General features: G+C 37.6%; 1 protein-coding gene and 1 long non-coding RNA gene across 5 annotated transcripts in view; one reads left to right on the top strand and one right to left on the bottom strand.

Annotated features, from left to right (window-relative positions):
- Positions 1-2611: 2611 nt before the first annotated feature.
- LOC136376447 (uncharacterized) lies at positions 2612-10724 on the bottom strand. Its single transcript, XR_010746182.1, has 3 exons — positions 10560-10724; positions 9913-10073; positions 2612-2663 (listed from the first exon to the last, which is right to left on the bottom strand). It is a non-coding gene; the product is annotated as an uncharacterized lncRNA (long non-coding RNA).
- Positions 10725-10919: 195 nt separating this feature from the next.
- Positions 10920-17007, top strand: part of NOVA1 (NOVA alternative splicing regulator 1) — a 163396-nt gene continuing 157308 nt past the window's right edge. For 2 of the 4 annotated variants that reach the window (XM_066342510.1, XM_066342509.1), the window contains exons 1-2: positions 12491-12537; positions 13551-13694. In XM_066342510.1, coding sequence (XP_066198607.1) covers positions 12513-12537; positions 13551-13694 — 169 coding nt within the window. In that variant the 5' untranslated portion in view covers positions 12491-12512. Of the gene's footprint in view, positions 11829-12490; positions 12538-13550; positions 13695-17007 lie in introns of those variants that run through there. The other 2 variants (XM_066342508.1, XM_066342507.1) reach the window with 2 other exon arrangements.

Genomic DNA, 17007 nt, shown 5'->3' with positions numbered 1-17007 from the left:
TACTTGTAACCACCAATTTGTACTTCTTATTCCCTTCACATTTTTCACCGAGTCCCTTAGTCCTCTCTCCTTTCTTTCAACAGTTTGTTCTCTGTTTCTATGAGTTTCTGTTTTGTTTGTTTGTTTATTTTGCTTTTTATATTCCCTATATAAGTGAAATCATATGGTATTTGTCTTTCTCTGCTTATTCCACTTAGCATAATGCCCTCCGGAAATCCAAAACACTAATTTGAAAATATATATGCATCTCTATGTTCACTGCAGCATTATTTATAACAGCCAAGATATAGAAGCAACCTAAGTGCCCCTAGTGATATTCACTAGCAAAATGTTTCTTTCCCATCTTCATGACTTTAGGCTATTTTGGTCTAGAGGTCTTAGTTTCAAAGCAAGAAATGCGTCCACCAGGGGACACCATAAAGATTCCATTGAACTGAAAGTTGAGGTTGCTATTTGGCCACTTTGGCCTCTGGAGCCTCTGAATAAATCAACAGGGAAAAAGGAGTTACTGTGCTGGCTGCAGTGATTGATCCTGACTATCAAGGAACAATGGGAACTGTGACACAGTGGACATGTCTGAAATACAGGAGATGATCCCTTGGTTGGCAAACTGTGGTTTGTGAAGCACATGCAGCTCTTTGGCCCCTTGAGTGTGGCTCTTCCACAAAGGGTACTCCACCCTAATTAAGTTAAAAACAATGTACCTACCTATATAGTTTAAGTTTAAAAAATTTTGGCTCTCAAAAGAAATTTCAATCATTGTACTGTTTATATTTGGCTCTGTTGACTAATGAGTTTGCCGACCACTGCAGTGAGGGCATCTCTTTTTATTCCCATGTCTGTTGATTAAACTAAAACTGAATTCAGGTAGGATTTCTAATAGCTAAGATCCTTCAGGAAGGTTTGGGTCATTCTAGTTGGCAAAGAACCACAACCAACAGAGGTGCTTACTGAGGACAAAGGAAATATGAAAAATGTAGTGGAAGAAAGAAATGAGAGGGTAGTGAAGGCATAGAAGAAGTTCTAGCTATGATGATGTGACCATTTATAGAAATAAAGATTCTAATTATTATGAGTACTTCTTTATTATTTTTCTGTGACTTTCTATGTGTACCATTTTTTCCATTACCTCTCATCCTCTCATGTAATATAAGGCATGTTAATAACAGTTAATTATATATTTCATGATGTAATTTGTTATCACAGGATTTTGTATTCTTTCCTAGTGAGAAGGTTAGCATGTTTTCAGTTTTACATGGGAAAGTTCATCCTGTAATGTCATTATGTTAATTATGTTAGTTAGAAGTATGATTTTGTTAGTCTTTATTTGGTGATTATATATGGTTTAAGAAGATGTAGATGGGCATCAAGTTAACAAAGTATGGCTTTGATGACTTTCTGATAAGTCAGATCAGCTAGGTTGAACTATACTTCTCAGAATTTCTTGTCTAGTATGTTTCTAGTTAGAGTGGTCCACAAGGGGCAGATAGTTTCTTATGAGAATTGGAGGACAGAAGGAAGGCAGCAGCCATTCTATAGCACACACATAACTTCTCTTAGTTATTCAATCAAACAAATAGTTTATGTCCCACTGTGTAGGGATTTTGGAGATGCAATTAAATTTCCAATTTTGAGTTCAACAGATTATCCTAGGTGGGCCTGACTTAATAAGATGGTAGTCATCAAAGCAACTAAGTCTCTCTAAAAATTGGAGACTCCAAGCATACTTGGGCCTGCAATTGCACTCCCTAACTGCTGTATCTTTTCTTCCTAACTGCCCATCTGTAGATTTTGGGCTTGTTTAGCCAGAACCCACAATTATATGTCACTATCAATATGTATCTATACCTATATCTATGACTGTAAGTATATATATATGTCTACATATAATATATATTATATATATTTTAAAACTATGTATCTTACTGTTCTGCTTCTCTGATTGAAATATGATTAATACACATTAAAAAAGATTTAAGAAACATATGAACCAGTTGCAATGTATTTATTTGGGTAGAGGTTTGAACAAAATGTAAAAAACATCTTTATAAGACCATTGGGGAAATTTAAACACAGACTGAATATACAACAACATTAAGGAGATTTTGTAAATTATTTTCAATATAATAATGTCATTTGGATAGTTTTTACAAGTCTATAATATTTTCAGAATAAAAATATTATGATAAAATTTGATTCAAAATTATCCTAAGGGAGAGATTATAAATGAAGCAAGATTAGTCAGGAGTTTATAGTTTTGCAGGTGAGATTCATTATACTATTTTGTCTTCTTTTGCATATATTTAAAATTTTTCATAATGAAAGAGTAAAACAATCTTTTAAGCCCACAAATACTGCCTGACCAGGCGGTGGTGCAGTAGATAGAGCGCCGGACTGGGATGCGGAAGGATCAGGTTCGAGACCCCAAGGTCGCCAGCTTGAGCGCAGGCTCATCTGGTTTGAGCAAAAAGCTCACTGGCTTGGACCCAAGGTCACTGGCTCCAGCAAGGGGTTACTCCATCTGCTGAAGGCCCATGGTCAAGGCACATATGAGAAAGCAATCAATGAACAACTAAGAAGTCGCAACGTGCAACGAGAAATTAATGATCGATACTTCTCATCTCTCTCCGTTCCTTTCTGTCTGTCCCTGTCTATCTCTGCCTCTGTAAAAAAAAAATAATTTTTTTTAAAAATTAAAAAAAAAGCCCACAAATACTTAACTTTGAGAAAAAAAAGGTTAAGTAAAGGCAAATTATATATTTACTAATTTTTCTACCCCCACAATAGACATTAGGAAGAGCTGCTATATCCAGCCTCTCCTTGTCTCTTTTTTTCTATCACAATGCAGAAAAACAAACCCCCTATGTCATATGCATATGAACATCCATTTATAATATGCAAGTAAATAAGCTCTATATCCTCTCAATTATATGAAATGATACATGAATAAAATAATTTACATGATATAAATTAGACACTTCTGACCATTTATAGAAATGCTTATGTATAGTGAAACCAAAAAATTAAATAGAAACTAGATATGAATATGATAATGCAATTATTATTTTTTTTCTTTTTTTACAAAGACAGAGAGTCAGAGAGAGGGATAGATAGAGACAGACCAGAACGAAGAGAGATGAGAAGCATCAATCATTAGTTTTTCATTGCAACACTTTAGTTGTTCATTGATTGCTTTCTCATATGTGCCTTGACCGTGGGGCTATAGCAGACCGAGTAACCCCTTGCTCGAGCCAGCGACCTTGGGTCCAAGCTGGTGAGCTTTGCTCAAACCAGATGAGCTCACGCTTAAGCTGGCAACTTCAGGGTCTCGAACTTGGGTCCTCTGCATCCCAGTCTGACGCTCTAGCCATCCACTACACCACTGCCTGGTCAGGCATGCAATTATTTTTAATATACAAGAATGTCAATATCTTCTTGTACTTATAAACACAAGTAATATTATGACAAAAAAACTTATTATTTAAACTATAGTAAACAATGGAAACAGTAAACTACATAAGAAGCCTTAACCAGAAACATAAAAAGCTGATGTAGAAGTCAAGAAGTACTATGGCTTCTTTGAACAGCAGCAAGTAAACACAAGAAATGTGAATAATCCAAAATGTAAGCAGTTCCCTGATGCTATTTGTGGGTCCGACGGTTTTTTTTTTTAAATTTTTTTTAATTTATTCATTTTTAGAGAGGAGAGACGGAGAGAGAGAGAAACAGAGAGAGGAGCTGGAAGCATCAACACTCATATATGCCTTGACCAGGCAAGCCCAGGGTTTCGAACCCGCGGCCTCAGCATTTCCAGGTCGACACTTTATCCACTGCGCCACCACAGGTCAGGCGGGTCCGAAGGTTTATCATTTGAAGCTGTATTTCATTATTTTTATAATGTTTCATTTATTATTTCTTCAATTCACTTCATCTTGCTGCATCCAGTACTTCCTAATGAATAGTCATCCTATCAAAATTATCAATTTCATATTAAAATGTGAAAAGATAAATTTTAAACATGTTTACTACTTTCTACTTCTGTTCTTTTTTATTTTATTCAGTGAGAGGAGGAGAGGCAGAGACAGACTCCTCCTACATGTGCCCAGACCCTGGATCCACCCTGCAAACCTACTAGAAGGCGACGCTCTGCCCATCTGGGGCATTGCTCTATTGCTCAACAACCAAGTTAGTGCTTGAGGTGGAGGCCTTGGAGCCATCCTCAGTAACTGAGGGCCAACTAGCTTCAATTCAGCCATGGCTGCAGGAGGGGGAGTGACAGAGAGATAGAGAAGTGAAAGGGCGAGGGGTAGAGAAGCAGATGGGTGCTTCTCCTGTGTGCCCTGACCGGAATGTCTACAGGCTTGGCTAAGGCTCTACCACTGAGCCAACCAGCAGGGCCTCTACTTCTGTTCTTCATCTCTGGTCTTAGCTCTAGCTAAGACAATTAGAGGATGGGAATAAAACATCGTGGAGAGTAGAGGATGTGGCGATACACTAATTTATTATACCACAATGTAATGTAGGAGTGAACTATAATAAACATTTCTACTATTACACATGGGAAAATCATCGTAAAGGAATCTGATAAGTAAAAAATATTTTGTTTTATAATTTTCAGGCTATAACAAAAAGTTAAAGCTCTTGAGGGTATTTATAATTGCTCTGGGACATCAGCCTAAGACAGGCCTATCTTGGGCAAACAGGTCACTGCTAAAATTTTCAAAATAAAGCATGTGTAGTTAAAGATGTTTTCTGGATGCAACAGTGATTTAAAATTAGTTGATATAACATGAATACTAGTTAATTATTACTTTTTTAGTCTACTTTGATAGTTCCCTTTATCTTTTTTACTTTTTTATTTATCTTAACATCTTTATTACATACTATTTTTACCCCAGCAATTTTCATATCAAAATGGTTTTAAAAGATGAAACTGTCACATTTTAAATGTGGTTCCAAAAATATTTTCAACTGTAGATTTTAATGAAGTATTTTTTTCAAAAAATGCAAAAAGATAGAGAATATAGTAAATATATTATTTACAATATCAAAATTATTTTTCTTGGTATATTATTTTCATAGTGCTTGAAGTACATATAACTTTAAAATGTATTAACTGGTTTAAAAATACATGTTAAGGCACACAATATGTGCTTTTATTTTGACAATTTTCTTTGTAAGATCTATGAATTCTTGTAAACCTAATATAAAAATTTGTTTTAGAGACACACAGAGCATCTACCAACTCTCCCATATGATATAGATGAGGAAAGAGAAAGTCAGAGCAAGTAAGTGAGCTACTTTAGGTCTCAAAGTTAGTAGGTGGAAAAGCCAGAACCAGATTATCAGCTCAAGGTAATTTTCTATAACGTTTTGAGACTGACCTATGATAGTGCAATGGATAAAGCATCAAACTGGAACGCTGAGGTCGCTGGTTTGAAACCCCTGGTTGCCTGGTCAAGACACATACGAGAAGCAACAACTGTGAGTTGATGCTTCCCCACTCTTTCTCTCTCTCCTTTCTCTAAAATCAATAAATGAAATTAAAAAGGAAACTTTTTATTTTGAAATAAGAGGAGACTTAAAGAATTGCAAAAAATAGAAGTTCTCCTGTACCCCCTACTTCCCCTAATGTTAACATACCATGCACCAATCATCATAAGATTCTTTTTATTGCACCATGGAAAGTGTTAGTTCATATTTATTGTCTTTAAGGAAAAGGACAACAGATGCATTTTATAACAGGATAACACTAGAAAAAAACAAACTAACTAATGATCTATTAGAAACCAAGAAGATGTACCCAGTGCCAAATAATTAGAATTCTCTCTAATATTAATTATCTCTTTTTAGGATGAGGTATTTGCAACTGGAAAATTAAGGTTTGGACATTTTTTGAAATAATGTTACTAACACATTTATGTTTCTATATAAATTACTGTGTGCTTTAACGAACTGTTTTATATACATAGCCACAAACAGTAAATTTATATTATTTAATATGGAAACATAAAACTATTTGAATTTTTAGAAGATGAAAGTTCAATAAGTCATTTTACTTAAGAAGTGCAATCTTAGAAAAGTATTTCTAATCAATACATCTACTTATAGAGCTTATAGAGTCTATAAGACTTGAGATGTGCGATTGGTGATATACTCTTTTTGGTATATATTTGTTCCTATTTTCTTTGTGCTACATTGAATACAAAAGCAACCACAATATGTACATTGATTGTTCATGTCTTCTATCTTATAAAACTAAAAATGTGTTGTTGTTTTTTTAAAAATTAAAACCCCATATAATTCAGGCTTTTACAATCAATGCTTGGTTATAATATTTGGATGGTAATAATTATAAAACCTTAGGTTATTTTTTTTTTTTTTTGTATTTTTCTGAAGCTGGAAACGGGGAGAGACAGACAGACTCCTGCATGCGCCCGACTGATCCACCCAGCATGCCCACCAGGGGCGACGCTCTGCCCATCCTGGGTGTCGCTATGTTGCGACCAGAGCCACTCCAGCGCCTGAAGCAGAGGCCACAGAGTCATCCTCAGCGCCCAGGCCATCTTTGCTCCAATGGAGCCTTAGCTGTGGGAGGGGAAGAGAGAGTCAGAGAGGAAGGAGAGGGGGAGGGGTGGAGAAGCAGATGGGTGCCTCTCCTGTGTGCCCTGGCCGGGAATCGAACCCGGGACTTCTGCACGCCAGGCCGACGCTCTACCACTGAGCCAACTGGCCAGGGCCCCTTAGGTCATTTTTGTGTTGTTAGTACTTTAAGCTTTCTGAATTCTTTCATATTTAATTTGATCTTTACAATACTTTGTAAACAAACAGATAGGCTTATTTTCCTTTCTCCTAAATTTGTTGTTGATACTTGTAACAAACTGTTAGTTTCCCACCCATTACTCCTTGTCCTACCATTTCAGAGCACATTGGCCTGATTTTTCATAAGAGTGGAGGATGTTCCAGTGCTGTGTTAGTTCCCTAGCAGTTCTAGCTTGTGTAAGGGCAGAGAATTCCTCAGAAAAAGACTAGCTAGCATGCATTGAATTAATGCACCCTAGGGATCGACCTCCCCCAATGACGGAAGGAAGCTCGTGTCTATATACCTCAGTTTTTTCACTTTATTCTGAGGCTGCTGTTTTAAAATGGTTTTCCAGGAATCCCAATGAGAATAAGCTGTTGCTCACAGTGATAAGTTGCTTGGTAATTCACCCTTCATTACTTTTCGGCCATTCTCTGTCTCACTTCCCCAAGTCCCTACTGTGTTTCTTGAAATCACTTCCAAAATAAACTACGTGTACTAGAGTCCTAAAATCAGGTTCTAGTTCTGGTAGAACACAAACTCAGAAAATATCTTCCCAAAGCATAGGCTGAGAAAACACTCAAGTAGAGAAACTATTTATGTTCTTTAGTATCAGAACTGTCTGCAGGAAAGCAGGAGCATGGAGACAAAGAAATGGGTTTACAAACATTTGTGGATATTGACTATTGAAAATAGATTATCTTATGTCCATGTTATTCAGACCATACTTAGGAAGGAAAAGAACCCCTACTGAAAGTTGATGTAGACTGAATATTTTGTTCTTCAAATTAATATTTTCTATCACAGTTGCTTATGTTTATAACTCATCAACTAATTAGCAAAAAAAAGCACACAAGTTCTCTTGTGTCTTAAGGTGTTAGAAAATATTATCAAATTTGTAGTGGCAATTGCTTGGGTAATTAAAAAATAAAATACTTCTTTTCAGAAAATTAAAAGGTCAATGCTTCTATTATATTTTTTAAAAAGTTCATTGTTTATTTGTAGCATAAGAGGTATAGCATAATAATTATTAATAAAACTGGGAGCTGAGCTGCTTTTTCATTTCTGCAGTTTTATTGGCTGGTAAAAAAAATGCAGAAAACAACAGATAAAATGTTTATGTCTATTTCATCAGAACGGTAGAGGTATAAGTGTGAAATGGAGAAGTATATTTAAAAAAACCAAAATATACTAGAGAACAGCTGCTTAATTAGAATATAATCTATGATAACCTTCATTGCCCAGATCAGCTCCTTAGTGACCAGGTATTAGGATAGTCTCTATAATTCCTAGCATATCATAGTTAGGTTACTATTAAGCATACTATGCACATTAAAAATCTTACTTTTGCTTCTGGACCCCATGGAGTAGTGGGTAGTATTTAAATAGTAAGACTAAAAAAGTGAATGAGAACAATCAAATAAATACCATAAAAATACACTGCCAAGGCTCTCAGTAAGCTTATAGCTATAAAGCAACTTAACTTACACACGGCAATAAGAAATATTTTCTGAACTATTTTAGCAGTATTTTACTATCATAAATGTGTTAAAAGCACATTTTTAAATTCTAAATCAGTCTTTCTTCAATTCAAAACTACATTCGCAGTTGTTTAGAGTATCCCTTCTATATGTTTAGGTTGTGGGTTGGATCCCTGGTCGGGGTACACACAAGAATCAAGCAATGAAAGCATAAATAAGTGTAATAACAAAACAATGTTTCCCTCTCTTCTGTCCTCTCTCTAAAATCAACAGGAGATAAAAAAAGAATCTTTAAAAAAAACAAAACCACATTCTACTGAATATGTTGCCGAAGCTTTAATGTAATATTTATAGCTTTGACTGTCTTTCTTTGAATTATCTTTCTCCCCCATCTTTTACTGTTTCGAAACAATCTAGTCTAAATCCCAGCACTGATTTTTCATTTAAAAATATCCTTACTTATTTTTGTACACTTCACAGACCACTTTGATTGCACAATATCTGGCATCAGCCTTTTACTATCTTGACTACCACATACTTATTCCAAACCTCCTGTTTTTTTTTTTTGTTTTGTTTTTATTGTTTGTTTTTGGTCTTTACAGCTCCCCTTTCTTATATCCAATTCTGTGTATACATCCTCTTTATTCTGGTCTTAAAAGCTTTGTTGTGGTTTCCTATTACATCATACTTTGGTACCCAGATATTTACCAATATCCACTAACTTACCTGCTTTCCCTTTCCTTCAGCTCTCAGCGTATCTTCTTCCTTGACTTGAGTCAAATGTGTTTTTCATACACCAGGTGAACTTTTATTCTCAAACTAAACATTATTCCCTTTCTTGTTCAGCAAACTATCATCTATTGTTCATTATTTAAAAGCATCAGAAATCCCAATGCCTCCCTGATGCTTCTTACAATAAAGAATGCTAGGAGTAGGGTTAGTATTCACATCCATTCCCTTCTCTACTAGGAATTAAATTTTATTCTATCCTCTTTGGTTATTGCCTCAGATATGCAGGTATTCTTGGTTAGAAAACCATAGAATTACTGTGAAGTCCTTTCTTATACCTGTTTAATACTAAAGCCATTGTTCAGGTTGAAGTACTACAGTGCAAAATATAGGGAAGGAGCATCTTTGTTCTAGAAATCTAGTGAATATTTATACCTTTTTACATCTTCTAATACATTGCCATGTACATGATTTCATCTGACTCATAGGAATTATGGGAGCAGGGCTGTAGCCCTTGTTTTGTGTGGGAGGGAAATTGAAGCTCCAGTGTACTACAATATTCAAGGGGGCAGCCTTTGGCATCAACAAGAACCGAGTTTGAATTACTATGACAATGTTTATACCTATGTCTTGGGGTAAATTACTATCTCTAAACCTAAAATCACATAAAAAGTGAACGGTAATAACTACATGATACAACACTGTAAAGAACATCCTATATAAAGTGGATCACTTGACACATGGTAAGCACTTAGTAAGTAGCAACATGTTAAGGGATTTGCCCAAGAGACACTTTTAGAACATGCCTGCAAGTAATTGAAACCAAGATTTTGAACTCCAAAGCTCTTGCTTTGCCACTATCACTGCTTCCTAGAACACTGATTTAATTAAACTACTAACCTGAGAGACGACCTTGGGCAAAATACTTCACTGAATCCGTTTACTCACGTAAACGGAGTCGGACTTTCAGGGTCTATTCCAGGTACGTGAGATTTTTTCCTGTAGTGTTGTAGGTTTGAGGTTCAAGTTCGTAATGTATCCAAAATCTGTAAAATCATAAGCTGTGTACATTGCAATAAATTTTATTCCTATATACATATTTAGATCAATATTTAATTTTCCAACACATTCAACTGTTGCCTGTCTTTAGTCTGCCTACCAGAGACTCGTGAAGAGAAGACCCATACTTAGTTTTATTTATACTCAGGCTTGTTCCCGAAAGAATTTAAGGCGGCGAGTGACACTCTTAAGTTCCCTAACGATGTTACACAGTGCGAGTAATAAATACTCTCTTGATAAATCACCCAGTAGAAAACCTCCGATGAGTGGGGATGTTAACTATCTTTTCCTAACTCTTACAAATAAAAATTAATGCACCTAGCTAGAAGTCCTGAAAGCATACAGTTAAGGTTCTTCCCTCAGCCTTAACGCTGTCCCACCCGTTGTCAACGCTCACTCGAATGCCCTTCTCAAACTACCCAAAATTGTCGCCGCTCCAGTCCCGGCAGGACGGAGCTCCCACCCCGCCCCTTCACTCGCTCTCATACCCAAGTGTCCTGATTGGGAAGGGGCCTGAAGAGCTCTTCTCACATTTCCACTTTATTGGCTGGAGTCGCTGTCAGTAATCTCTGCTTCCCGCCTTCCAGCCTAGCGCGTTTCTTGGACCCCTCGGTTTCTGCGACAAGCCGTTTACGTTTGCCTGAGCCGTGTTGCCGGGGACCGGCAACCTTTCACCCCCACCCTTCCCACGGGAGCGCCCTAGCCCCCGCCCCCTGAGCGCGCCCCCGCGCACGCGCTCAGCCGGCGCGCGTACACACCCCCCCCCCCCCCCCCGCACCCTCCGCGCGCGGCACTCCCGCCCCCGCAGGCTGAGGGTTCGGTGCTGGGAGGCGGCGGCGGCGGCGCTGCTGAGAGGCGAGGACCCGAGCGCGAAGTGTGTGGGAGTCTACGAACTCAACCCCTCACTACCCTCCCCTTGCAGCCATCCCCCTCCCTCCCCGCCAGCCCCCCCCCCCACACACAAGCGGGAGAAATAATGAGCGAGACCCGGCACCAGAAGCAGCAGCGCCGAGCAGCCCAGGCAACGGCAGAACCGCTCCGGCGGCGGCGGCGGCAGCACCAGCAGCGGGAGCGAGCGCAGCGCTAGCGCGGCGCGGGGACCGCCGCGCTCCTTCCCGGCTCCTGCCCTCCTCCGCCGCTCGCTGCTCTCTCCGCATCCACCTCCTTCCTTCCCCTCCTCCTGCTCATTCACTCTTTCCCTCACTCTCCCCTCCTCCTCGGCTTCTCCCCGCGCCCCGCCAGCCCTCGCGCTCTCCCACTCCCTCTGCCCGTCCTCCCCGCTCCCCTCCTCCCGCTCATTCACTCGCCCCTCTCCCTTCTCCACTGTCTCCCCCTCTCTCCTTTCTTCTCCTTCTTTCACCCTCCGTCTCTCACACCCCCTCCATTCCCCTGTCTCCTTTCTGACACTGCACTGCAGCTGCTCCTCAGCCCTGCCCCCTCCCCGTGAGAACAAACCAGCAACATAGGTTTTTTTCTTAAAGAGATTTCTATTGATCCGACTTAAAAAAAAAAAAAAAAAACAACCTTAAGAAACCCCAAACGCAAAAAATACAAAACAAAACAAAAAAAGCCAAAACAAAAGGGAGAACCTTCTCCCGTAGCAGCGGCAGGAACTGCAAACATGATGGCGGCAGCTCCCATCCAGCAGAACGGGACCCACACTGGGGTTCCCATAGACCTGGACCCGCCGGACTCGCGGAAACGGCCGCTGGAAGCCCCCCCTGAAGCCGGCAGCACCAAGAGGACCAATACGGGCGGTGGGTATCGCTTCCACCTCCCCGCTGGCCCCATCCCCCGCCGCCCGCCCCTGCCTCCCTCCCTCCCGACACCCTCCCTCCCTCCCTCCCGCGGCCCGGACACCTCCAGCCCGAACTGGCGGCTCCCGCGCCCCTGCCTCGCGCCCCCTCCCCTGCACCTGCCCCGCACCTCGCCGTCCCGGACACATTTCCATTTCTGTGTTTATCATTCATCAAAATGGCGACCGGGTTTTCGAAATAGACCTATCTTTCCATTTAATCGGTCGAAAGACTGACCATTTAAATATCCTAGACCTGGGCAAAGGGGTCCGTTAAGGAGGAGGAGGATGTCCCCCGAGTGAGGTGATGGCCGCCCGAAGATGCGCGCTGCATTTAACAGTCTGATAAAATAAATAAATAAATGGCACTTGGGTAGCGGAGAGCAAATGACTGGGGCACCTGAGAGTTTTTCTCTATCCCTTTGCTTTGGGCCACAAGTAGTATGCAATATCTTGAGGAGTGCATGCTCTTACTGCACTTATATTGTCGGTGCAAATATCTCATTGATTTGTCTTCAGCGATGTGCTTAGGAGGGTGGGGGTATCTGGTACTGTGACTTGTTAGTTAACATCCTGCGCTTCCTGGGAAGATGACTTATAACGGGACCGGTATCGCTTCTTCATTTGCACTGGAGTCATCTTAACAATGCATCCAATGCATCGAGGCAGAGGTGAATTTATCTACAGCATGTACATTAGAGACGGATGGGGGTCTTGCGAATATCACAGCTGCAAAATTTGGAACGTTCATTCACCTAAAAGAAGCTGGATTTACCGGGGTGTTTCCTATTTAAGACATCAGTTTGAAGGAAATTAAAGTTTATGGAGTTGGCTCTATTTTCTAAAACATTTCATTTCACTCTTTCCGGTTCGTTTACCCCCTCTCCGTTTTAGATATTGTAGTTATTTTGGAGAAGTAACATTATCTGTTCGGTCACTTTTAAGTGTATTTGATTTAAATGACTCCTAAGCTTTTTAGTATTGGCAGAATTCTTCTTAAGGTCCTTTAATTAATGAGCTTAAAGGAGATCATGGTAGACTAAGAAGTGCTAAAGAAATACACCAGGATTAGTTAGATTTGCCAGTCCAAATCACTTTGAGTTATTTCCTGGCAGTGTTTGAAGGCTTGGAATACATCCTGCAGTTTGGGTGGGTTATTTGGTAGGAGAATGGTTGTTTTGCATACCTTAAGTAGGCTATATAGGAAATAGCTAATTGTAGTCCGTGTTTGCTATTGTCAAACAAATGTAGTTCATCACAGTTTACAGTCCTTTTATTTTGCAATATGTTAAGAGAAGGTTTGTCATTTTATAAATCTCTGAAGTTTTGTTAAGGGGTCAGTTCATTTCTTCTTACCATAGTAACCACAGATAGAATTGGAAGACTTCCATGTTTGGAATAACAACTGGAATTTAGTCATCAGTTTCTACAGTGCTGCAAAATAATAGAACATGTTTAGATTTTAATTCCAAGTTTGAAAATATAAATCCTACAAAATTGGAAACATTTGTACATATTTATTTTTCAGTGTGGCTTATTTCTGTTCTTTAAAAAAATTTAACCCCATATTTCCTGCAGCTGTATGCCCAATGTTTTAATTGCTGTTTTTCTCTCTTGAGGGTGGAGAGGGGATAAAAAGTTTAAATTATCATGTTAACGAAGTATATTTCTTTGCATTTTTCAGAAGACGGCCAGTATTTTCTAAAGGTTCTCATACCTAGTTATGCTGCTGGATCTATAATTGGGAAGGGAGGACAGACAATTGTTCAGTTGCAAAAAGAAACTGGAGCCACCATCAAGCTGTCTAAGTCCAAAGATTTTTACCCAGGTAGGTGGAGTGGTGAAGAGATTTTTTGATAAATCCCCAAGGAAAGAAAGAGAAGCTCTACGTATGTTGTATGCTGTATTGAAGGAAATTCTTAATAGTGCAGACTTTATTTTATTTATACATTTGCTGTATTAGAATGTTTGTGGAAATCTTAAAGACTATTTCTTTCCGTTGTTGATAATGTCTTTTTTCTCTGTTAGTTAATACTGTGTCTGTGATTTAGACCAATTACTGGGTGAATCTTCTGTGTATTTTTAAGTACTTTCTAATGGGGGAAAAAACCTCTGACATTTAAAGATAGAAACCTTGACAGCTGGTATCAGGAAATAGGGTTCTGAAGTTTTCAGACATCATTGTAATGACAATTAGTTGAGTGAATTCAGAAGGGGGGGATGTAGAAAGCCTTCTTAAAGAATGGACCATTTACTTCTAAATCCATTATGTACCTCTTTCTGCTCCATTGCTTTGTTTGTTGGCCCTGGAGTGAAGAGGACAAGTGTTGCCTCTTCGATTTTTAAAATACTGTATTTTTAATGTAATTGTGACAAGAAAGTATATTATGTAAGAAATAGAATAATGCTTCCAAATTTGTGTTATTTGAGATCTGTATTTGATTAAAATATGTTAACAATTTGGTACTGTAACTAATTAGAATATGGCAAGTGTCCTAGGTGGTATAATTTTTTTTGTACTTTTCAGTGTGCCTTTTAAATTTCAAGTGTTCTACAGTTCTTCATGTTCATCTTTTTTCTCCTTTTTTAAAAATCATTTTGCTACTCATATGGATTTTCAGTTTAATTGGACAAAACTCCAGAATTGAATAGTGTATCTCCTAGATAAAACATGATCTGACTTGCTTTTACCTAGATGTAGCTACTGCCATTTTTTTTAGTTATTTTATCATTATGGTTATAAAAAACATTCATTGCTGAGGGGAACCGATACTGCTTTTTTTTTCCCTGGTGGAAGAGAAAAGCTGATTTGCTTTCAGTGATCTAATTCAGTAAGAGTTCTTTAATACAGCAAAGACATCTGGCATGAATGTAAGCAGAGCATTTGGAGGATTTCTTTTTCATAGCCAATCACTTGCTGATAGAAAATGGACCATTATGCTGGATAAGAAGGTTTTAGAATGGTTGAAACTATCATTTAGTTATATAAATTAAGTATAGTTATATTTGGTAAACATTAAATTTATTAAACTAAAATGCAATCTATTAGAGAGACCGTCCTTTGAAAGTTTGTTTCCCTTGAGTGTAATTTTGTGGGTGGCTTTTCTTATCTCTGAAACTTTCCTTATGCATTAAGAAAGTTTGCTTACATATTCACATTCACACGTTAAAAAGATAGACTGTGATGGAAAAAAATGTGGAATTGTGAAAACCCTAGTACAAATGAGAGCACCGAGAAGAGCTTGATTGCAGAATTAATAATGTGATAGTTCTAGGAAAAGACTGCAATAGTAAAATAAATTTACTTTCAGTAGGTGAAAATGAAATAGCTTTTTTGCATATACATGAGGTAGTGTCAGATGTTCAGAATGTTTAAAAAATTTGGTGTTTATCAATGTAACTTATTCCAAATAATAAATTAAATGCCTTTTCATTTGAATATAGTTTATTTCCAGTGGTTTGGAAAGGGTACGCCAAGAATTAGATCTTTTGTTTTTAGTCCACTTAGTGGTGCGTTTTTTTGTTATTACATTGAAATTGGTTATTTTATTTATAGGTCTGAGTCATGTTATTCATATAGAGCAAGAATATCTGTTAAAAAAAATAATGGAAACTGGAATGCGTTGAATAAAATTCTGTGTGTGTAGTGACGTAACCTGATCAAATGTGAGTTGAAATGTCTGGGTAAAAGAAGGCTCATACACTGCCTCTAACAGGTGGAAACCAGTCACATACTATGAAATCAATTTTAAGGATAAAATAAAGCCTTGTAATTTATATGAAGCTTTAATAATTCTGAACACTCTGTATTTTAATACAATTTTAACTAGGTTATTATCTATTTGGACAGATGCATTTTCTTCTTCTAATAGACTTTAATTATAACAGTCTTCCTGTTCACACTTGACCACAAGCCTGTGGAATTAAACCTGTCCTGGTATTCAACAGAACAGTCTCGCAACGCCTTTCAACTTAGATATACTGATACACTTAAGGCATACTTACTATGCTCCTCTCAGATGAACTAAATTTTAAAGCTGTTATTTATATTGCTAAGACTTTATTGTAGGATTATGCTGTAGTTCAGAAGCCCATTTTTGTGTGTTCGTATATGTATTTATGACTCTTTATTCTGTTGGAATAAATATGCCCGATGTTTATTTCATAAAGCATTTTTCAGTTTCTCATTTGATGAGGCAGTGTATTTGGGGAAAGTGTACTTTAGTTGTAAACTAGTGGATTTTCTTAAATTACTTAAGTTCTGAAACAGAATATAACTATGTTCAAGAGGTTTAGGTAAAAAACTGCTGAATTTAACAAAAACTCTCTTCAGGATACACACACACACACTTTGGGGATATTTTAATAAATTTCAGTGCAAATGATATGTGCATTGTGTTTAGTATGGCCAATATAATCTTCTCAAGATTATCATATTTGTCCTTCTTTTTGCTCAGGTTGTATCTTTAAAATGACTTAAGCAACCTTGCCTTTTTGAGTAATTTTTTATACTTATGGTTGAACTGAAGAAAATGTTTTTTACACATGAATATGAATTTAGAATTTGTAGTACTGTATGTTGCATTGTGTATTTCAGATTGTTGTATATTAAATAAAATAATTTGGGGAATTGAATGATGAAGATTGCAAAGTGCCCTTTTCATTACTGTAATCAGAAAGAAATAAGACCTGCAAATAGATTTACTTTTTGCTGTGCTGTGTAATTCATTTATCTATTTTTAAAAATCTTAATCTTACAGAATAGTATATTACTGGTGCTTTATGGATATATCTTTTTTATTACTTTATTAAAGCAACCTAATTTGATATATTTATATATCATTTTTATAATTAGGTTACTTAAAATTGTTGCCTTGTAGTGTAAAACAGCTTTCTTATTTTGTGGACTATATTACTGTATTCATTTTCAGAATGGTGATAGTATTCTTTTCTTTTACTTGGTATCTAAAGATGCATTTAGTTTACATTAATAAATAGATTGATTTTGTTAAAATTATTTAGGTAATGATTTAGTTAGGTAATTGGTAAAACTTACTAGTTGAGAATAGTAAACATTGTGTAAAATAAACATTTTCGTATGCTTTAGATTTTAGAACACGTCATAGTGTAACTATTTTTTT

This window comes from Saccopteryx leptura, chromosome 6, assembly GCF_036850995.1.
Source record: "Saccopteryx leptura isolate mSacLep1 chromosome 6, mSacLep1_pri_phased_curated, whole genome shotgun sequence".
NCBI classification, from domain to species: domain Eukaryota; kingdom Metazoa; phylum Chordata; class Mammalia; order Chiroptera; family Emballonuridae; genus Saccopteryx; species Saccopteryx leptura.
Note: the sequence above shows the minus strand (reverse complement) of the source record. Positions and strands in the feature narration are given on the sequence as shown.